General features: G+C 32.1%; 1 protein-coding gene across 4 annotated transcripts in view; it reads right to left on the reverse strand.

Annotated features, from left to right (window-relative positions):
* Positions 1 to 15,827: 15,827 nt before the first annotated feature.
* LOC147807200 (fatty acyl-CoA reductase 1-like) overlaps positions 15,828 to 21,094 on the reverse strand; it is a 90,464-nt gene continuing 85,197 nt past the window's right edge. For all 4 annotated transcript variants that reach the window (XM_087167955.1, XM_087167953.1, XM_087167952.1 and 1 more), the window contains 2 exons: positions 20,561 to 20,691; positions 15,828 to 16,181 (listed from right to left, as the gene is read on the reverse strand). In XM_087167955.1, the coding sequence (XP_087024081.1) occupies positions 16,082 to 16,181; positions 20,561 to 20,691 (231 nt within the window). In that variant the 3' untranslated portion in view covers positions 15,828 to 16,081. The remainder of the gene's footprint in view (positions 16,182 to 20,560; positions 20,692 to 21,094) is intronic.

The raw sequence follows: 21,094 nt of genomic DNA on the forward strand, positions 1-21,094 counted from the left end.
GCTCCCGCTAGACGGCGCACTCGAGCGTTGCGATCGCGAAATGACAACTGTCAGCAATGAAACCTTCAAAAACTATATGTAATTGTGCTAACCTAAAATTGCATACTAAATATAAATAATTATTGAAAACGCGCAATTTGAATGAAATTTGCCTTTGCCTTCATTTTTATTAAACAGTTTTCACAATTCGCGATCGCAACGAACTATAGGGGGCGTTGTTGTATGAGACTAATACCTGCGATTTCTATATGAACAGTCATTCAGTTACTCTAGAGACGTCGTTAATGTAGCACGTAGCATTGCAACGTTCCTTCTTTATTGTGGCTAATTAAATTTAAAAAATAAAAATGCTTGATATTCTTTCTTATGCAAACGAAAACAAAATGGTATCTCTTTTTATTAGAGAAGGAATATCCAAAACACATCGGAAAAATATTTGTACATTAACAGAAAAAAATATGTATATTCTTATAAGAGTTAAAACCTAATGCCCGAGAAATAGTACTACTAAATTTAATGATATAACATGAAGGCCCATTTAAACTTTACATTCTATAGTTTTAAGAATCATATTACTTCAAAAATTAAAATGAACAGAAAGTATACATAAGCCTCATAATTTTATGAAATTTAATTTTGTAAACAAAGTTTTTTGACAACAATTTTTATCAAAAAATTTCAAGTTTCAATAAAAAACATTATTTAGAAACTAAGAAACGTAAAATAAAGAATGCTGACGAAACAAAAACAAAAAAACAATTCTTTTTTGTCGCCATTTTTAGTGCTACGAAAATTCGTCTTTGGGATTTGCCAAAAACAAAACAAGATGAAATTTTATTTTTTCAGGAGGGAAATATTTTACCGAAAAAACAAAATGTACCAATTCCCACAACATGAAACTTTATCTTGGTAAACGTACGTTTTGGAAATGTTATTTCATTTGGAATCTTATTTATCAGAGTTCATATGGCGATATGATTGTTTTGAATCTATGATAAACTCTATATCGGCTCATTTTCCACCGAAATCCGATTGACTATTTTGATTTTAAATAAAGTGTTTTATTTTAAGGAATTGTCGCAAAAATTTTAAGTGTAGATTGGCGGCACTTAAAAACCGCCAAATCTGTAGCGGTGGTGGCGTTAATACGTAAGTACCGAATTTTTATTCCATACTTTTCTGAATCATATTACTTCAAACATTGGAATATACAAGAAGTATACATAAACACATAATGTTATACCATTTAATTTTTCAAAAAAAGTATTTTGAGAACAATTTTTATCAAAAAATTATAAACTAAAAAACGGAAAATAAAGAATTCTTAGGATAAAAGAACGATTTTAAGAATTCTTTACATTGAAATGAAAACTTTCATATTGTTTCTTTTTTTATTATTCTTATAGTTCTTAATCAGACGTAAAAAACCATTCTGTAGAGAACCATCATCAAATGAAAAAAAAATATTTACAAGTAAATTTTTTATTGTAAAAATCATTGCACTTACCTGATTTATAATTCCCGGAGAATACAAAAATGATAAGTTCCTTGTTTGAAAACTTTATTCTCAAATAATAGATACATAGTTTATCCCTTCATTACTTTTAGATAACATACTACACAGCAATATTTTATAATTGATATGAATTTGAATATGTAGCTAAAAACAGAATAGCTGAATTCTAGTTGAACTTATTCTTTCAAAACTAAAAAATACTTACCAAGAAAACGATACAAATTAATTAAGAATCAGCACAAATGGCACTATTTCAAGTAACTTGGATAATTTTTTATTGTTGTTTTCCGAATTATATGGATACAGAAATATATACTATTCTATAACGAAGAAGAATATGCTATAACTATTACAATTCTGTATGTTCTGAATTCATATTTATGCACTGGAATGACGAAAGCAATGTTGACTTCACTTTAATTCGTAATGAATTGAAGACAGAAGAAATGCATTTTACCTTAATACAAACATCTGTAACAGTATCCGAAATCGGAAGTCATCAGTTGCAAGTTTGTTGATAATAGAAATTAAAAATTATTGAGGAATTTTTCTTCAAATGTTTGGCGTGTTCTGTTCCTGAAAGATTTACTAATATTCAGGAGATTTTTTTCAAGTTCTTCGGCCTTTTCCTTAGGAAAATTTTATTTCTTATTTGCTGCTAAAAAATGGCGTCTTATTCAGTCAATGATTTTGATGGAACTAAATGAAAACGTGATAAATTAATGTCCGATATTTACAGGCTCCCGCTAGACGGCGTACTCGAGCGTTGCGATCGCGAATACTAAATCTACGATACGACCAATAATTGCGAAATATATTCTCGATGATTTTACTTGCTTGTGCTCACCTGACAAAATGAAACTTGCGCGAATTATAATTAAATATTAAAGTATATGTAATTTACTTTTCTAACTGAATAGAGCTAAAAGATAGAAAATATCACTGTTGCTATCTTCTAGATATTTGAAAACTGTATCGTTTATATCAAAATTTAAAACAATGGTTAACTTTTAGCCAATCAGAAAATTCCATATCGATTTTCGCTGATACCACTGGAACGGTTTGTCGCAGAATGTTCTAATGTCGACAGAAACCTTCCTCGTGCTTTGAACTATCTGTATGCCAAGTTTCATAGCTTTCTGTCGGATGGTTTAGGAGACTATAGAGAAAAACAAACACACATTCACTTTTATATAGAGAGATGATCTACTAAAATTAAATAAAATGCGTTAATAATAATAAAAAAGATTAAAAAAAAGAACAAATTAAAGCACTAAAATCTCAATTAAGTAAAAGTAACATATTTTACAATTTTTATAAAGTTTATTTTACGGATAATTGACCATTACATATTTACAATTTAACTCATAATTTAGCTTAGTATAGATAAAAATATTGAAGTTCGCTTCGAGTAAAAATGTAAGTTAAAAAAATGCGTAACACTTTTATCTTATATTCTAAGTTTTTAATCTCATTTTCTTGTTATTTAATATTTTTTTCTAAATTTTTAAAGAAAGGAGTTTTAAAAAAAACAAAAGTAAACAATATTTCTTCATTTTTGCAATTTTTTTACAATTAACTGCTAATTAATCGTAATTTGACTTATTAAAACACCCAAAATATCATTTTCTTGAATTCAGAAAATTGTATTATTTATAAAGTGAAATTATGAAAAGTGCACCTACTATTTTCATTAAGAAACTGCACACATTATGACATATTTTTCTCATATTTGAAACATAAGTCTGTAAATAAAAGGTAATACAAAAAAACATCATTATAAAGTAAAATTAATAATTTGCTCCTTTTACAATAATGTATATTACAATGACTATTAACTATTTTTACGATAAGCACTATATGACTATGTGACAATATGACTATAAACTATATTAAACTACACTCTATAACAAAAAAATCGACGCACCAAGAAGGAGTTGTCCGATTGAAACAAAAATTAGTGGATGGGAAGACAATGTACACAATAGTAAATGATTAAAATTTCAGAACAATTGAATAATTTATTTCAGAGTTACAGAAACAAGTTCAATAACATGTTGACCCGCCTCTAGACTGGATACAAGCTGCCACACAGCGTGGCATACACCGATAAAGCTTCCGGATGGTGTCTCTTGCGGTATTTCCTGCCAAATTCGATCCAATTGTCGAACGAAGTCATCAACATTCCGTGCCAGAGGCAATTGCCTTCCCATCATATCCCAGACATGCTCGATGGGAGAGAGATATGGTGATCTGGCAGGCCAAGGAAGAGTTTGACAAGCTTGCAGACAGTTCATAGCAACACGTCCCGTATGTGGTCTGGCATTGTCCTGCTGAAAAACCAGCCCTGGGCGCTGCAAAATGAACGGTAGCAAAACAGGTCTTAAGATGTCGTCGACGTACCGCTGTGCAGTAAGTGCACCTCTAATGACGACCAAAGGGGTCCGGCTGTCAAAGGAAATGGCACCCCATACCATAATGCCTTGTTGAGGGCCGGTGTGGCGTGCAATAGTGAAGGCAGAATCCCCCCTTTGCCCTGTGCGTCTCCAAACACGCATTCGATGATCGTCAGGACACAGTAGGAAGCGGGATTCGTCGCTAAAGACTATACATCCCCAGTCGGCATCATTCCAGCCTGATCGAGCCATGCACCACTGTAATCTGGCTCTGCAGTGTGCAGGCGTGAGTGGCAGGTGGCTTAACGGTCGCCGCGAGCATAGATTTCGCTCTCTCAACCGTCTGTGAATGGTCATGGTGGACACTGGTGTTTGGGTTGAACGTCTGATGGTTGATAGAGATGAAGAAGGCGCTGTGACAGATGCATGGACAATCACTCTGTCCTCACGCTCTGCTGTTGCCCTAGGTCGACCGCTACCATCCTGACGCTGAGCTCTGCTATTTCCCACCTATTCTTGCCAGCATCTTCGAATCGCCGCATCGCTTCGACTCAAATGACGAGGGATTCTCCGATTTGTCCAACCGGCCTCTTTCAATCCAATGATACGACCTCTGTCAAACTCTGAAAGTCGCTCGTAATGAGCGCGAATCCCGCAGCGAGGCATTTTTTAAGTTGTTGAAAGGTAATCTGAAACGCAATCAAACCGAAAGTCTTAACAACTGTTGAAGAACTGCTCCTTATTACGTTTCCTGGATGCGCAGTTCCGATGCGCCAGAGATCAAACTATTCGTTCATTGGACACCAAATTTTAATCATTTGCATATCTGTTCAAAACATTCATGCATACGAAATTTCAATGCAATCGGATGATTGCTTCTTGTTGTGTCGATTTTTTTGCTATAGAGTGTATTTTATTATACAACACATAGTGAAAAGTAACTTAAACTTAGAAAACGCACATATTTCGATTATTACATTAATCGTTCTTTATTTACTTTCAATTTTTATTTAAAGAAGAGCCCTCTTCTCACAAAAAAATTAGTTCAATGGGCCCATCGCTTACTCCACTTCATACGTGAAATTTTTTAGATGTAGAGTGGTGGACATGCTTCCTCATGAGATATGCTGTTGCATGTATCTGTAATTCTATTGAAAAGTTTTCTCACATCGTTAGATGTCGTTGCATAGAAAGTGGATTTCAAATGTCCCCACAAATAGAAACCGAAAGAACTGAGATCTGGAGATCTCGGTCACTGCAAAACTGGTACCCCAGCTCAATCTACTTGTTGCTGTTCTCAAACAATTATGACGTTTTCAAACAATTTACGCTTTTATTCAATTAAGCATCTGTAATGAAAATTCATGAGCAAATCTAATTACAATCTCATTTTTATAAAACGATTTTCACGGTAGTTCATTTTTCTTCGAATCGTTGAATTTCTCGAAGTGTATCTGTCTAATGTGGACTAAGTATACTGCCCCGTAATATTGCCGATATAAACTTTAAATATCGTTATCTCGATAAACATTTATGTTAAGATAACTTGTTTTGTTTTTTTCTCCTTTCTATTACCTTTTACGTGTAATATTTTTGTATTAATACTTTTTAAAAAGTCGCATGAAAATTAAAATTTGTAACTTTTTGAAAAAAACTCATCCCGTTACAAAAACTAACATGGAGTGAAAGACAAATAAAAGAAATAATAAAATCTCCTGGTTTGAAACCATATTTCTATAACCCTTAGATGGAGAGACAATTAGGTGTGATGTACTTATGAGACAGATAACATCATATGGAATGTGATTTGTCATGCTGCCAGATTCTCATTACAATATAGCATATAAATATTAATTGTCCAGAAAGTATAATTTCGACTTTTTGTTGGGGTAAAATTTTAAAAAAAATTTTTCTTCACAAAAAAGGAATTTAAATCAGCAATATTTTTCAATTCTGTTCCATTAACCACGATGGCTCAGGGGACAGAGGGTTCGCCTTCCAATGAGGTGAACCGTGTTCAAATCCCGACGATGGCTGGTCGATACGAATCCGCATCCGGCTTTGACCAACGACAGTGCTGACGTGAAATATCCTCAGTGGTAGGCGGATCATGGGTTAAAGTCACCGCGCCGTCAGTCTGACCAGGGGAGGTTTTCGTGGTATTCCCCTCCAAGCAACGCAAATGCGGGTTAGTTCAACCAAAAAGTCTTCCAGGTAAGCAAATTTCTTCCACTACTTGATTCAGGAGTTCCCATGTCTTCTGGATTGGGTTTAAAATTAGAAAGCTACGTAGTTGAACATTAGTAGTCATAAACCCAAAAATCGGGTCGACTGTTCAACGACGGTTATAAAATTCTGTTCCATGACTTTTTTTTCTATCTTTACGGTAATTTCATGATCAAGTGTTATTATAAATTCTTTAACACTTCTTCTGATCTTTATAAACAAAATACCTTTATCAATATTTACCATTTTAAAAGTTTTGTATACTTCAAAATAAATGATAAACCAATGGTGCAAAGTTGGAGCTATATGGGGAATCTCAAATTGCAAAGGAATCAATTTTCAACACGACAATTCTAATCCTCACTCATCTTGAGGAACACGGACAAAATTATTGGATCTTAATTGGGATGTGGTGTCACGTCTCTCATCTAGAATCTCTTCTCTTACATAGATCTTGAACCGTCATTTTATAATTTATTTCGAAGTTTACAAAACTTTTCATATGATAAAAATTTCAGCAATAGCTATGACTTCAAATTACACTTTCTTGAATTTTCGCTGATAATGACCAAGGACCAGAAAGATGGCAAAATTCTTCAAGCAGAATGGAAGGTATTGACTGATTAAGTTTCATGATTACTGATCAAATTTATTTCACATTAAAAAAAAAAAAAAAAATTTACTTTCTTGATACTTTATTATGATATTATATCTGCACATTAGAAGTATAAGTTTATATAGTACTTTCGAGTTTTTGGTGAAATTTGAAAGATTTTAGATTTATAAGATTTCAAACTCTGTTTAGTTGAACTTCAATGTCACCCTTTCATTTTATTAATTATCTGTTACAATCATGAACATAATCAATGCAATGACTAAATTAGCTTTAAAATAAAGCATTGTGCATAAATCATATAGGACTAGATCCTAATTAGATACGACTTATATTTTTACGTATTGGATCATAATGAATAAGATTCGTTAAGCTTCTAAAGTCTCATTACATGATGCTACATAAATATCTTAATGCAATAATTGCACATTAACAATATAATTGAAATCGTACTTTTGTGAAAATTGTTGTATCAAATATAAGATCTTGGAGTCTCTTTGACTGTGATTAACTTTTTCAATCTTAACGTAATTAATGTAAGATTAAAATTTGTTTGGAAATAAAGCACTGCACATAAATAACCACACAAGATCGTAATTATGTGTGACTTACGTTATTAGATATAAGATTATATGGCTTGAATATGATTTATCGCCCTGCAAGAGTCTTCTTACGTGATAGTACATAAATATTATTATTCTGTAACTGCAAAACAACACATTACGCATTAATAATAAAGCATGTCGCTTATTTATGTAAGATTTTAAGGTATCAAGTGTAAATAAAGTTATTAAGCACGTGACTATCGGTGTTGCCTGCTGCTTCTTAAATTATAATACATAAATAATATAATTCAAACAAATAATGCAATCGTATATATTTGTAGGTTTGCATTATTTTCACAGGTTTTCAAGGTCGATAAAGTAAAAAATAACTGTTTCTTTGAACACATTACAGTAAATTATAATTGTAATCCTACATCTGCATATTAATAAAGCATTGCAAAGTGCAAAGATATCATATAGTCGTAAATAATATAATAGTAAATAATATAATCGCATTTCTTAAAGAACATTAATGATATAATAGATAAGAAAATATAAAATGGGATAAGTTGTGCTGCAAATTATGCATTGCATTAAAAAAGCATTCATTTCAACAATTAAGAAATGCTAAGAAGTAATTTGAAATATTTGAATATCTTAATTAAGCTAGTATACCGGTGTTGATTCAGCGTATTCGTTACATAAAATTATCACGGCATGATTATAACATGTAACCAAGTTTTTATCTTACTATCTCCCTGGTTTCTCTCCAACACCGCAATTAGAAGGACAGTATCTGCATTGTGATTGGTCAGAAATATTTTTATGGAACGTAGCCTTCGAAGTCAAGCTATTGCGCCGTTATGAGACGAAAAATGTTCAATTGAGTCAGGAAACGGACATTTTTCGAAAAAATCGAGCGAAAACCACTAGTTTGATCAAAATTTTGTTACAGTAGCATAAAACTGTTTGTGATACCTCAATAGGCATTACATATTTTCAGTCTTTAAAATTTCTTTAATTTCTTAAACTTATTTTCTCTAAATCATTCTCAACAGAATTTTAATAAACTTCAACCAGTTATTGAATTTTTATTACATTATATAAAAAGCGAATATTGTTATTTATGATTTAGTGGAATGATTCACAAACGATTCAACTTGGTTAAATAAATAATATATTAAGCAAAGAAATTACACATTACATACTGCGATACATTTCGCCGTTCTATAAAAAAAACAAACGTCAACAAAAAAACTGTTGCCACACGGAAATGTAATCATACAAATAATAAATAATTATAACACCCCCCCCTTGATTAGATTTCCCTTAGTCCTATACTAAGTTTTTGGTTGTGGAAAGACTTTCTTTGCACACTTTTGGTGAACATGTCTGCAACATTTGACCCAGAAGGTACATAAATAAACGCCAATAGTTTTTCCTTAACCTTTTCACGAAGAAAAAAATATCTAAGCTCTATGTGCTTATTTCGCTCAGAAGTTACATGGTTCTTGGCTAAAGAAATAGCACTCTGATTGTCAACATGCACATTCTGTGGAAAGCTTAGGAACTGTTCATTTACTATTTCTTGCAAGAATTTTTGGAACCACAATACCTCCTTTGCGGCATGGCACATTGAGAAATATTCGGCTTCAACAGTTGACAGAGCAGTTGTCCTCTGTTTCTTGCTGCTCCATGAAACAGCTCCACCTGCGAGCAATACCACATAGCCACTGAATGAACGTCTGTCAATCTTATCATTAGCCCAGTCTGAATCACAAAATACCTCTAAGTTCTTTCCAGTCTTTTGGAAAGTCAGTTTCAAATCTTTCGTCTGCTTCAGGTAACGCAATATATGCTGCACACCAGCCCAATGTTCTTTACTTGGGCAGCTATTGAATTGGCTCATATATGTTGTGGCAAAAGCTAAATCAGGTCTTGTTCCCCCTGCCAAGTACAAGAGGCCTCCAATAACCTGTCTATATTTTAAAGCTCCTTCTGCATTCACCATATTGTCTTCGGTTGCCTGTCTATATTTCGTGCCTGGGTCTAATGGTGTAGAAGCTCCCTTGGCATTTAACATGCCAGTTGTCTCTAGTAGTTCTTTACTATAAGTATTTTGGTCTAGAGTCATTGAACCATCTTCATTTCTGGTTATTCTGATAGATAGTAGATGGTGTATTTCACCCAAGTCCTTAACTTCAAAAACAGATTTTATGCCTTCTTTAAACTTTTGAATTGTAGAATTTCTACTAGATACAATAATTAAATCGTCCACATAAACCCCAACTATCAATTCTATTTCCTTATTGAAGTAAACACATGGATCTGCTCTTGATCTTGTTAAGTTGACTGATTTCAAGAAACCATCTAGACATAGGTTCCACTCTCTACCAGACTGGTGGAGACCATACAAACTTTTCTTCAGCAAACAAACTTCTTCGTATGATCTTTCATTTAGATTTAGCTGCGGCTGCTCCATGAAAATTGTCTCATCCAATTTTCCATTTAAGTAGGCAGCTGTAACGTCTAGTTGGTGGACTTGCCAATCTTGCTCAACTGAAAATGCCAATAATGTCCTAATAGACTTTGATTTTATTACTGGACAAAAGGTTTCTTTATAGTCTATTCCTTCTACTTGGGTATATCCACGAGCAACTAGTCTTGCTTTGTATCTTTCCACTTGTCCATCTTTATCAAATTTTCTTTTGAAGACCCATTTGCATTTTACTATTTTTCTTCCCTTTGGCTTAGGTACTATGTCCCATGTTTCATTTCTTTTTAAGTTTTCTAGCTCTTCTTTCATAGCTTGCTTCCATTCTTCTGCATCTGGATTAGTTAAAGCTTCTTCCAAGGTTTCTGGATCACTTTGAAGAGCTTTCTTGGACACATTCTTTAATTGTCAACTGGATTCTTCTTTACTTGTCACTCTGTTTATTTCTGGAGAAGTTTCTTCAAACATCTCAGAACCTTCCATAACATAATCTTTAGTCCATTTAGGAGCTGTAATTTGTCTTCTAGATCTATTTCCTGTCTGCTCTGTCTTTTCTACCTTATCTTGTGGATTTTCATCTACGAATTTCTTCTCTTCATGTTCAGATATATCTTCAACTTGTTCAGGAGGCAATGTTATTATATGTTCTGTCATGGAGGGTTTTTCTTCAAATACAACATCTCTAGAACAAATAACTATCTTCTTTTCTTTGATATAGATGCGGTACCTCTCGTCTCCATCATATCCAACAAGGTAGCCCTTTGTTGCCTTCCTGTCCATTTTTCTTCTCTTTTGAGCTGTAATGTGAGCATAGCAGACGGATCCTATGATGCGCATATGTTTTATTCTTGGCTTCTTGTTCATCCACAATTCATAAGGACTTGTATTAGGTACTGATGATTTTCCTGTTCTGTTCAATATGTAAATTGAAGCCTTTATGAACTCTGCCCATAAAGATGCTGGAAATTTTACATCTTCATTTGAATATTTTAAAGTTCTAGCCATCTCAACAATGGTCCGGTTCTCTCGTTCGGCACTGCCATTTTGTTGAGGTGTATATGAAGCAGATAATCTTTGAGTTATCCCATATTTCTTCAAAATTTTCCTGACTGCTTCACTATCAAATTCCCCTCCATTATCACTGATTATTTCTTTAATGTCATGGCCTAGATTTTTAGCATGTACTATAAAATCTTCGAGAATATCTTTTATTTCTGACTTTTGCTTCAAGAAGAAACCGTACCTAAATTTAGTAAAGTCATCCTTGAAGACAGCAAAGTATTTAAATTTTCGGAATGATTCATCAAATGGACCACATATGTCTGTTGAGATCAATTCTCCTGCTTTTGTAGGTTTCTTCCTCCTGCCGAATTTTAAACGATGAGCTTTTCCATAGACACAAGCTTCACATAGTTTTGTATCAGCCTTGACTTTGACATTTAATTCTCTTTCAATGATTGATTTTATATGTTGTTTATCTTGATGGCCATATCTTTCATGATAAAGTTGAAGAATTGAATCATTACTTACAGTCATGTTCACATCAACTTGGGTTTCTGGAACTAAACTTTTCATAACTGCCTTGAAGAGACCACCTCCAACATTTCGTATACCATGTAGTACTATTTCACCATTAATCTTTAAATAACAATTTTTGAATGTAGATTCAAATACACTGTTCTGATTTCTATCTTGAGTTGCAAGAACAGAAAATAAGTTTTTGCTAATTTCTGGTACATACCAAACATTTTCTAAGTTTTTGACTTGATTCTTCCCATTCACAGTTGTCATTATTTTAATGGTTCCTTCACCAATGGCTGGTAAACTTTTTCCATTTGCTACTGTAATACTATGAGGAATTTCAAAGTTTTGAAAATCAATAAAACAGCACTTGTTATTTGTTACATGTCTTGAAGCTCCATTATCAATGAACCAGTCTTCAGTACTTGTTTCAGCAGAAAATACTTCATCATCTACAGCCAAAAGTGTCATGTTTACAGCATTGTTATTATTACCTTTACTGATATTTGGATGGCTTGGTTTGGGAGGTCTTCCATCTGCTATCCATTTCTTGCATGATTTTACCCAATGCCCTCTTTGATGACAATAATTGCACTTACTGCTGCTTTTCTTGCCCGAAAATGACTTGTACTTTAGATCTGAGCTGGCTGATAGAGCTTCCTGATCCTTAATTTCTGTAACTCTTGGATCTTTCTTTAATTCTCTTTCATGTGTGCATAGTTGCGTTGTTAATTCATCTAATGTTCGTTTTTCATCACTTAATAGTAACCAACTTGACTTGAAATGGCGATAATTCAGAGGAAGAGTGTCCAAAATTTTGCAAATTAGCAACATTTCTGGTAGCCGGTTTTCATTTTTACTCTGAAGACCACTATTCAAATCATTCCATAAATTTTTGAGCTTTGATAAATGAGCTGACATATCATCATCCGACCAACTAAATTTAAAGAATTTAAGACAAATGTTATAGAGCTGGTTGTCAGAAGAATCTTCAAAAATTTTCTGAAGTTCCAGCCAAACTTCTCTTGCGCTATTAAATCTCATTACCTTTTGTAATGTGTCTTCTGTCATTGAGTTGGTTAACACCACCATTGCACAGTTATTTGCCTTATTAAAATCTCTGAGATCATCCTTATATTTCTTTTTGATAGTTTCAGAAGCTGTTGGCTCAGGCAGTTCTGGCTTGTACATCTTTCCTTCAACAACTTCCAGAGCATCTGCATGATAATTCAAAACAAACTTAATTCTGTATTTCCAGATTGCCCAATCACTTTTACCACTTAATGGTTTCACTTGGATTTTTCCTTGATCCATTACTTAAACTAACTGTAATTGCTGACTTTCGGAATATGAATTAACTTAGCACTAACACTTCCGCTTAACTATCGCCAAACTCAATTATTTCATTATTTTGACTTCGCATAAATAGCTTGCTGGAGCCCATAACCTGTTATTTATGATTTAGTGGAATGATTCACAAACGATTCAACTTGGTTAAATAAATAATATATTAAGCAAAGAAATTACACATTACATACTGCGATACATTTCGCCGTTCTATAAAAAAAACAAACGACAACAAAAAAACTGTTGCCACACGGAAATGTAATCATACAAATAATAAATAATTATAACAAATATAAGATATTTTATTCTTTTCTTAACAATCAATGTAACAGCTAGCTTTTTATTTCAATACTAATGTGAGACTCATTAATTCACTGGCGCCATAAAATCGAAAACAAAAATCTATTTATAATTCTATATTTCTTTTTAAAAAATGTTTCAGTTACATGTTTCAGTTCTCACAGTCTTTTTGGCGATTCGCTTTCGCCAAATTATTTTCAAATTTATATTGATTATTTGGGGGTGGCTTTATTTTAGGCTAAGTCAGTTTTCAATAAATCACCAACAATGGATCCCTTCCCGTGCTGCAATTTAATCACTTCATGGGAGATTTATCTCCCATGGCCTCTCCTAATTAATATTATTATGCATGTTTTATTTAACTTAGAAAGTATTATTATGGATAAATTTAATTTTGTATCTCAAGCTCTACAAATACTAAATAAATTATGATCCAGTTTTCATCTTCAACTTTCATTTTCCTTAACCTTGTTACGTCAAGAGCTCAGGTATCATAAATTTGATCTAGCTGCACTTGTATGTCATTTGGATTTATGTTGCTAAGTTAACTTTCAAAAAATTCTATGGCTGACAACAGCATTTTTATTTTTTAAGTTGTTTAATTTAATTTTTATTTTTATTTTAATTTTAGAATTCGCTCTTTTTTGCGAAATGTTTTTTAACCAAACAGAATTCTTTGCAGACTGTTCTCTCTATATATGAAGAAAATAAAGTAAATATTTAAGTGTTGTGGAAAGAATCTTTTTTAGTTGTACAAAGTACTTCAACCTTGTTTTTATCTCAATCTTCAATTAGTCTATTATACCATACAACTTCCAACCACACATAATGTCGTCATTATACTGTTAGTATTTTTTTTTTCAGATTAGCACATCGTGATGGCATGGTTTCATCCGGCTTCAATTAGTTCCCTGCACCGTTATACCCATTGAGTTGAGATAGTATTTCAACTCTATGGTTATGCCACGTGACGTTGACCACAGGCTCAGCAGGGAGTCTACCCCAGATAAGTCATGCAGAACGAGAGAATCACTGGAAGAGGTCATAGAAAGGAATGAGTTTTAGGGACAATGGAAAATTAAAATGTTGTTGGTTCTCTGTAAGTGCTGCGATTTTGTAATGAAATATTTTAAATATACATTTTTTTTAAAAAAATTAGTAATGTGAGTGTTTATTTTCACTTGCAAATTATTTATTACTTAGACAAATTTAATAGTCCTTCTAAAATGATGAGTTTTTCTAATGCTTGAAATGTGTCAGCAATTATTGTTTCCAATTGCGTTGTGTGTTTGTCCATGGTCTTAGCATAAGTACTTATAGTTAATTTACTATCTTAAAGCGGAAAGAACGAGAAAAAGAGTATATAAGTGATAACGATTATCATTCGACTTTTCAAAAGGTTTTTATATCTTTCTAGAATGTAATAAAATACATTCTCAAAGTTAATTAAGTCAATAATATTTCAAAACTAATAAACGAATACTAAAATAAGTTTAAAAATAATAAAATTTATAATGATATTTACCTATAAATTCATTTCTTATTTAAAGGTATTTTTATTTTGTCCCATTTTAATTGTAAGGAAACATAATATACATTGCGCGAAACAAAAAAAGGACCACCCAGATGAAATTTTGGTCTAATGAAAAAATCTTCACGTTTTAGGACTCAATCTTGATGGTTCAAGGGGGTGACATCAAAATTGCTAATTAATTCGTTCCAGACGATATTTCAAGTTACAAAATCAGACACAAAAACTTACTTTCTTTGAATAAACGTAATTTTCTTTGTACTGATTCGGATTTCGGAAATCCAAAATAGAGGGGGTGGCATCAATCTGGAAAAAATGGTTCCAATAGTTTCGTCAGATGAGTGGTGCAAAGTTTTGACCCCTTAATGTTAATTTTACTTCTTGCGTATATTTTGCTCCTCGATAACTTTTAAAGCGAACTAAAACAAATTTGCACAGAATTAAAAAACTCGTTAATTTAAAAGTAATTTTATGCAGAGATTAACTTTTAGTATTCTTTTTTTATTTTTTATTATTTCCTTTTAAAAATAATTGAAAAAAGTTTGAATTGTAAGGCATACATTTATAAGAATTACATCATCCTAAAGAATGTAATTTTACATAACGAAATAGGAAATTTAAGGAAAATCGGTTTAATAATTCCTGAGGAAAAAAAAATTTAAAATAAGACTTTCTTTTAAATTAAGTTTCTGAGGCACTTTTAAACCTATTTTATTCAAATTTTGTGTTTTGACATGTAAAATCGCATTCTTTAAAACGATGTAAAAAAATTAATACCTTAAAATTTCTCCGAATATCATCAAATAAAATGAAATAATAAAAATGTAATAAAATCCATTTCGTGCATGGGATTACCTTCGGGAAAACAAATTTTATAATTGTGTGCAAAAATTCTCAATTCGCTTAAAACATTTTCCAGATATGACGAAAAGCGCAAAAATTAACAATAAGGGGTCCAATCTTTACATCGCTCTTCTGACCAAACTATTAAGAGCAAATTTTTCAGATCAAGGCCACTCTCTATATTTTGGGTGTCAGAAATGCGGATTCATTAAAAAAAAAAAAAAAAGGCATATTTAAGGTTATCGCCCTGAACCCTAAAACGTAAAGATCCGATCATTAAGTATAAAGTTATTCAGTGTGATTCGTTTTTAATCTTAATTTTGAGCACCGCACAACGGAATTATCATATATTTTCTTTGATGAATATTAAGCTATGTAAAGTAAAAGAAAGGTAATGCATATATATATATATATATATATATATATATATATATATATATACATGCTCCATAAGTTTTTACATGCTCTTCTTATACATTCATTTGATAGACTAAATGACATAAAATCACCTTTATTTTACGAAATTGAGCATTAAGTAAATTAAAAAAGAAACGACGCTACAAACAAGTACATAAAATTAAACAACGTTATTGTAGATGTAATAGTGTCTTTATTTTTCTCCACTGCTTCTAGTTCCTTTGCTTTTTAATGATATGCTATGCTTTTAAAGTTTACTGTTATTATAAATAATTAATTATATTAACTATTTATAATAACAGTAAACTTTATTAATACAAAAACAGTTCAAACTACAAAATCAGTGCAGATATGAAGCCCAGGATTTTGTACAAAATGTAACTCAAAGATATCGTTGCAGTAACCTGGATAAAGCGTGTGATGTAAGTTTGCCTGAAAGAGTGAAACATCCATTAAGTATAAATTCCTTTATTTAAAGTATTCAATTCTTAAAAATTTATTTTTAGTAGTAATTGCTTATACAATTACTGTTAATTATATAAAAGTGGGATAAATTAAATCCTCGACATGAATAAAGCAGAATATTTACATTTATGAGTGCTTATATTTACTTTATATAAATCTACATTTCTGAGTGGATTCACACGTAACTCTTTGTACATACGTTCGTCATTGACACGGTGGATCTAAATGTCTATTTTGGAAAATCTTCCAAGCACCGGTTCAAGCGTTGCATCCAAAAAATGAATTTCCCACTGGATTTGATAAATATTTTATGCTATGATCTATTTTCTAACTTGCAGATTTAATCAATTAAAAATTAGTTTTATCGCTAGCTTTGATAAATTTATATCTTCAGTTATTTTGGGTTAGGTTATCACAAGAAAAATCAACTACAATAATAGGCTACTTGCAACTCGAGAAGATGATCACTGATGCACAGACATGTGACCCATGACTTCAGCGCCAGTTGACAGTTTATAAACAAGATCACTTGTTAAAGCCGAGCTAAGTTTCTCCACATAAGAATGTTAATTTACGAAGTTAATTAACATTCCATCATATACAGGATCGAGACTTATATAGGATCAAAACTCAAACAGGATCAAGATACCCAAACTACGTCACTTGCAGGTATCCCATTTCTCTTCGTAATGACGTGATCGAATTTCTTCCTGAAAGATATATGGTAACGCTTTTGTAGAGCGTATTTTTAGACTTAAATAGTGGGCACTCACAAAAAGTAATAAAACGAAATGAAAATTATTTCTTTAGCCATTGGAAAATTGTGCTAAATATGAATAGTTAATTCCAATTTTGAAGAATTTTAATTATATTATTTTAAATTTAAAATTATGAAGCCACAGCGGAATATACAAGTAATAAAAAATAAGGGTATTGTATTAGGTACCATGAATATGTATTATAGAAATATCAGGGTACTTATGCGTTTCGGAGGAGATAAATAACCAATTAAGGTACCGATATTAGAAAAATAAATACGTATAATAGGTCTTAATTATCACATCACTTATGAGAACAATATCAGTAGTATGTAATACCACACTTAAGCAGGACTTGCGTCAAAAATAATTGTGGTTTTTTTACGACCTTGCAAATAAGTATCAAGGACAGTTCGCCAAAAATGATTACAAAAGTATTAGTATCATTACTAATTATTATCTAGAATAAAAGGAATTAATTTTGGTAATTGGCTCAAAGTATGAATTAAAAAAAAGTTTTTCTCTAAAACGTTTAATAAATGGAGAAAAGGTACTTACTTGTCTAGGACAACCATAAAAGATTATCCTATCATTATTGACACCCGTTAATTTTGGTACTAAGTACTCATGTTATTTTGTTAATTAATGCTTCAATAGGTATTAAACGAATATAAGTACCAAGATGCCTACTGCGGAAAATTGTTGATAGTGGTAATTTTTGACTCTTAAGAATCGGCCTCAAGCAATAATCTTTATTTTGATAGAACGAACAGTTAAAAATGCATTTTTGTAAATCTAATAAAGTAAAGCCATTGAGAATATTGACAAATAACAAATAATAATGCATAAAAAGCGGAATTGTTTAAACTCTATTAATTGTATCGGTCTAGTTTAGATTTGCGCATGATTTCATGGTGTTCAGAACAAATTTATAGATTGTTTTCTATTTCTCACGCTGTACGAAGAACGAGTATTTAAGTTAGTATAAAACAAATCCTTATTCAGGCATTTAAATTTCGTTAAATGATTATGAAAGTAGCAAAGTTTTTGCGATTCATTTATAACATTTCATCAGCACTAAAAAGGTAATATAAAATAGTTTTTAACGACCTCATTTTTTGTGGACTTAAAAGTTTTGTTTTTGTCTCACGAAACACTAAAAAAAGGCTTATTTGAAATAAACTTAGATCCATATCTTCTTGTTCTTTGAGAGTAAAGTACACGCTTTACGTGGTTCGTTTTAGGAGTGACAAATATATAAAACTGTTTTCCCCACCTGAAAATCGCGGTTTTTCGTTATATTACAATATTTAATTTTTTAACACATTTATTGATATTTTTTTATAAAGTCTTATAATTTTATATTTCTGTATGTTGAATGTAAACTCCTCACTAATTCTGATCAATAAAATAGAGTACTTTCTGTCACATTTTTGAATAAATTTATGTAAATGTATTATGTTGTATTCAGTAAAAAAACCGTTTAGTGCACTTTTCTTGTTTTAATTATAGAAAAAATGCATTAGGTGGCCAGGTTATTAGTTGCAAAAGGTTAAGACTTTCTTCATCAAAAGGTCAAGAGCTGTTTTAACTATAGTATGTACCATTCAATTGGTTCAACTCGATACAATATTAATGTTGCAGCAAATTTGAGTGATATTATACTTCAACACTGTGTACGTATATTAATTTCTTTAAGATAGTTTCAACCATTATGTAGTATAGTATTAACCCTTCAACTTGTTCATCTATATATTATGGTTCAACTCGATACAGTATCAATGTTGCAGAAAACTTGAACGTTATAATAGTTCAACACTGAGTGTATAATATTTTCTATAATATAGTTTCAACCATTCTGAAGTATAGCACCAACCATTCAATTTTTTCAACTTAAAACTATGGTCTCATTCTTATCAATTCCCACATGTGCTGGCATGATACATTTTTTCTTTAAGCTGACGATTTTGTGCGGTGCGTTGTGTAGATGGATAAAAATTCAAAAAGATGAAACTACTAAGTACCTTAGAAACTATGACCCTGACTCAGACCAGATGTTTCAGTTACCAGATGTTGAAATATATATATACACTCAAGAGCCAAAACATTATGACCACCCCTACGTTTTGCAATGAACTCTCCTGGATGACGTGGAAGGAAAGTGATCAAGTGGAAGTGGTATTTAACTGTTGCAGAAGTTATTCTTTCACGTACTTCTGTGTGTGATGGGAAAGGCTGCGGATCTAAGCGACTTTGATAGAGGGTAGATTGTAATGGTTCGAAGGCTCGAAACAAGTATTTCCGAAACTGCACGACTCGTGGGTTGTTCGCAATCTACAGTTGTTAGTACTTATTCAAACTGGATGAATGACGGTGAAACCATCAGTAGACGACAAGGTGTTAGACTTCCAAACGCTATCAAAGAAAAAGGTCATCGGAGATTGTCTCGCTTTTTGAAGCAAAACCGGAGCCAGACAGTGGCTCAGCTGACGGCCCAATCCAATGCAGGGTATAGAATAGTATCAGAGTACACTGTTCAGCGGGCACTGTTAGATATGGGGCTACACAGCAAACGTCACACTCGTGTGCCTTTGCTGACCAAGCGTCATCGCCAACTACGCCTGGTCAGATGAATCACGGTTAGTCATTCATCACGCCTATGACCGTGTCAGGATACGCCGTCTTCCAGGTGAACAGTTGCTCCCTCAATGTACAGTAGGTCATATACAGGCCGGTGGCGGCGGTATTATGCCTTGGGGAACGTTCTCTTGGGCGTCTCTGGGACCCGTGGTTGTGGTAGAGCAGACCATGAATGCTACAGGGTATCTGAACATCATTGCGGACCAGTTGCACCCTTACATTGCCTCTGTTTTTCCAGCGGGAAATGGGATTTTCCAACAGGACAACGCCCCATGTCACAAGGTTCAAATTGTGTTGGAGTGGTTCCAAGATCATGATGCTGATTTCCAGTTAATGTTCTAACCGCCTAACTCTCTGGATCTCAATCCGATAGAACATATTTGGGATGTCATGGAACGGCAGATCAGAGTTCAAAGACCACTAAGTCGCAATATCCCAGATTTTCGTGACCGAAGCTTGAACATCTGATTCAATCTCCTCCGGCCATCTACTAAAGGCTTGTGGCATCCATGCCAAGGCGGGTAGCAGCTGTGTTGTGGGCTAAAGGTGCGCCAACTCGTTATTAAAAGGTGGTCATAATGTTTTGGCTCTTGAGTGTATATATATATATATATATATATATATATATATATATATATATATATATATATATATATATATATATATATATATATATATATATATTTATATTTATATTTATATATGTATATATATATATATATATATATATATATATATATATATATATATATATATATATATATATATATATATATATATATATATATATATATATATATATATATATATATATATATATATATATATATAGATACAGAGAGAGAGAGAGAAATAATAAGAGCGCAAGGGATTTATGGAAGAGAATAATTTCTTTTCAGAAATTTGAAATTTAATTGCTATGAGGATTGGAAAAAATAAAACACATACCTTATAACTTTTTCCATTCTTTCTTCTGGCGTCAGCTTATCTACAACTTTCCAATCATAATATGGGCTTCCATTTGGAACTTCTTTCTGCAGTTTGATTAAATCTATATCATCTCGTCTCAAAGAAAACATCTAGTAAACGAATAAATGTTTTGAATATACATGAAATATACATTAAAAATAATTATACATTAGGAGTCAGTGGTAAATAAATTTTGCAATGAATTAAAAAACTAGTTATAAATTAAAGTGAATGGAGAGAGGAAAATTAATATAGCAGTTTGACTCTATTTTGAGTTTTGTAGATGTTTCTAAAATCACTTTTGAAACCCTTTCTGTTTTCGTTCATCAAACAGGATCTGATATCTTAGCCTTAACCTTCTCGATTAGTGACAAAATAGATTGTTTGGTATTTTCCTCATAACTTACGACACCTAACAAGCATATTTCCTTTTTTTTCTAAAATAAAAAAAAATCAAATCATTCTAAAATCAAATAATAACACAGTCATTATGGAACATATTGTTTAAGTGAA

Source organism: Parasteatoda tepidariorum, chromosome 7 (assembly GCF_982258835.1).
Source record: "Parasteatoda tepidariorum strain Cologne lab strain chromosome 7, Ptep-v5.0, whole genome shotgun sequence".
Taxonomy (NCBI): domain Eukaryota; kingdom Metazoa; phylum Arthropoda; class Arachnida; order Araneae; family Theridiidae; genus Parasteatoda; species Parasteatoda tepidariorum.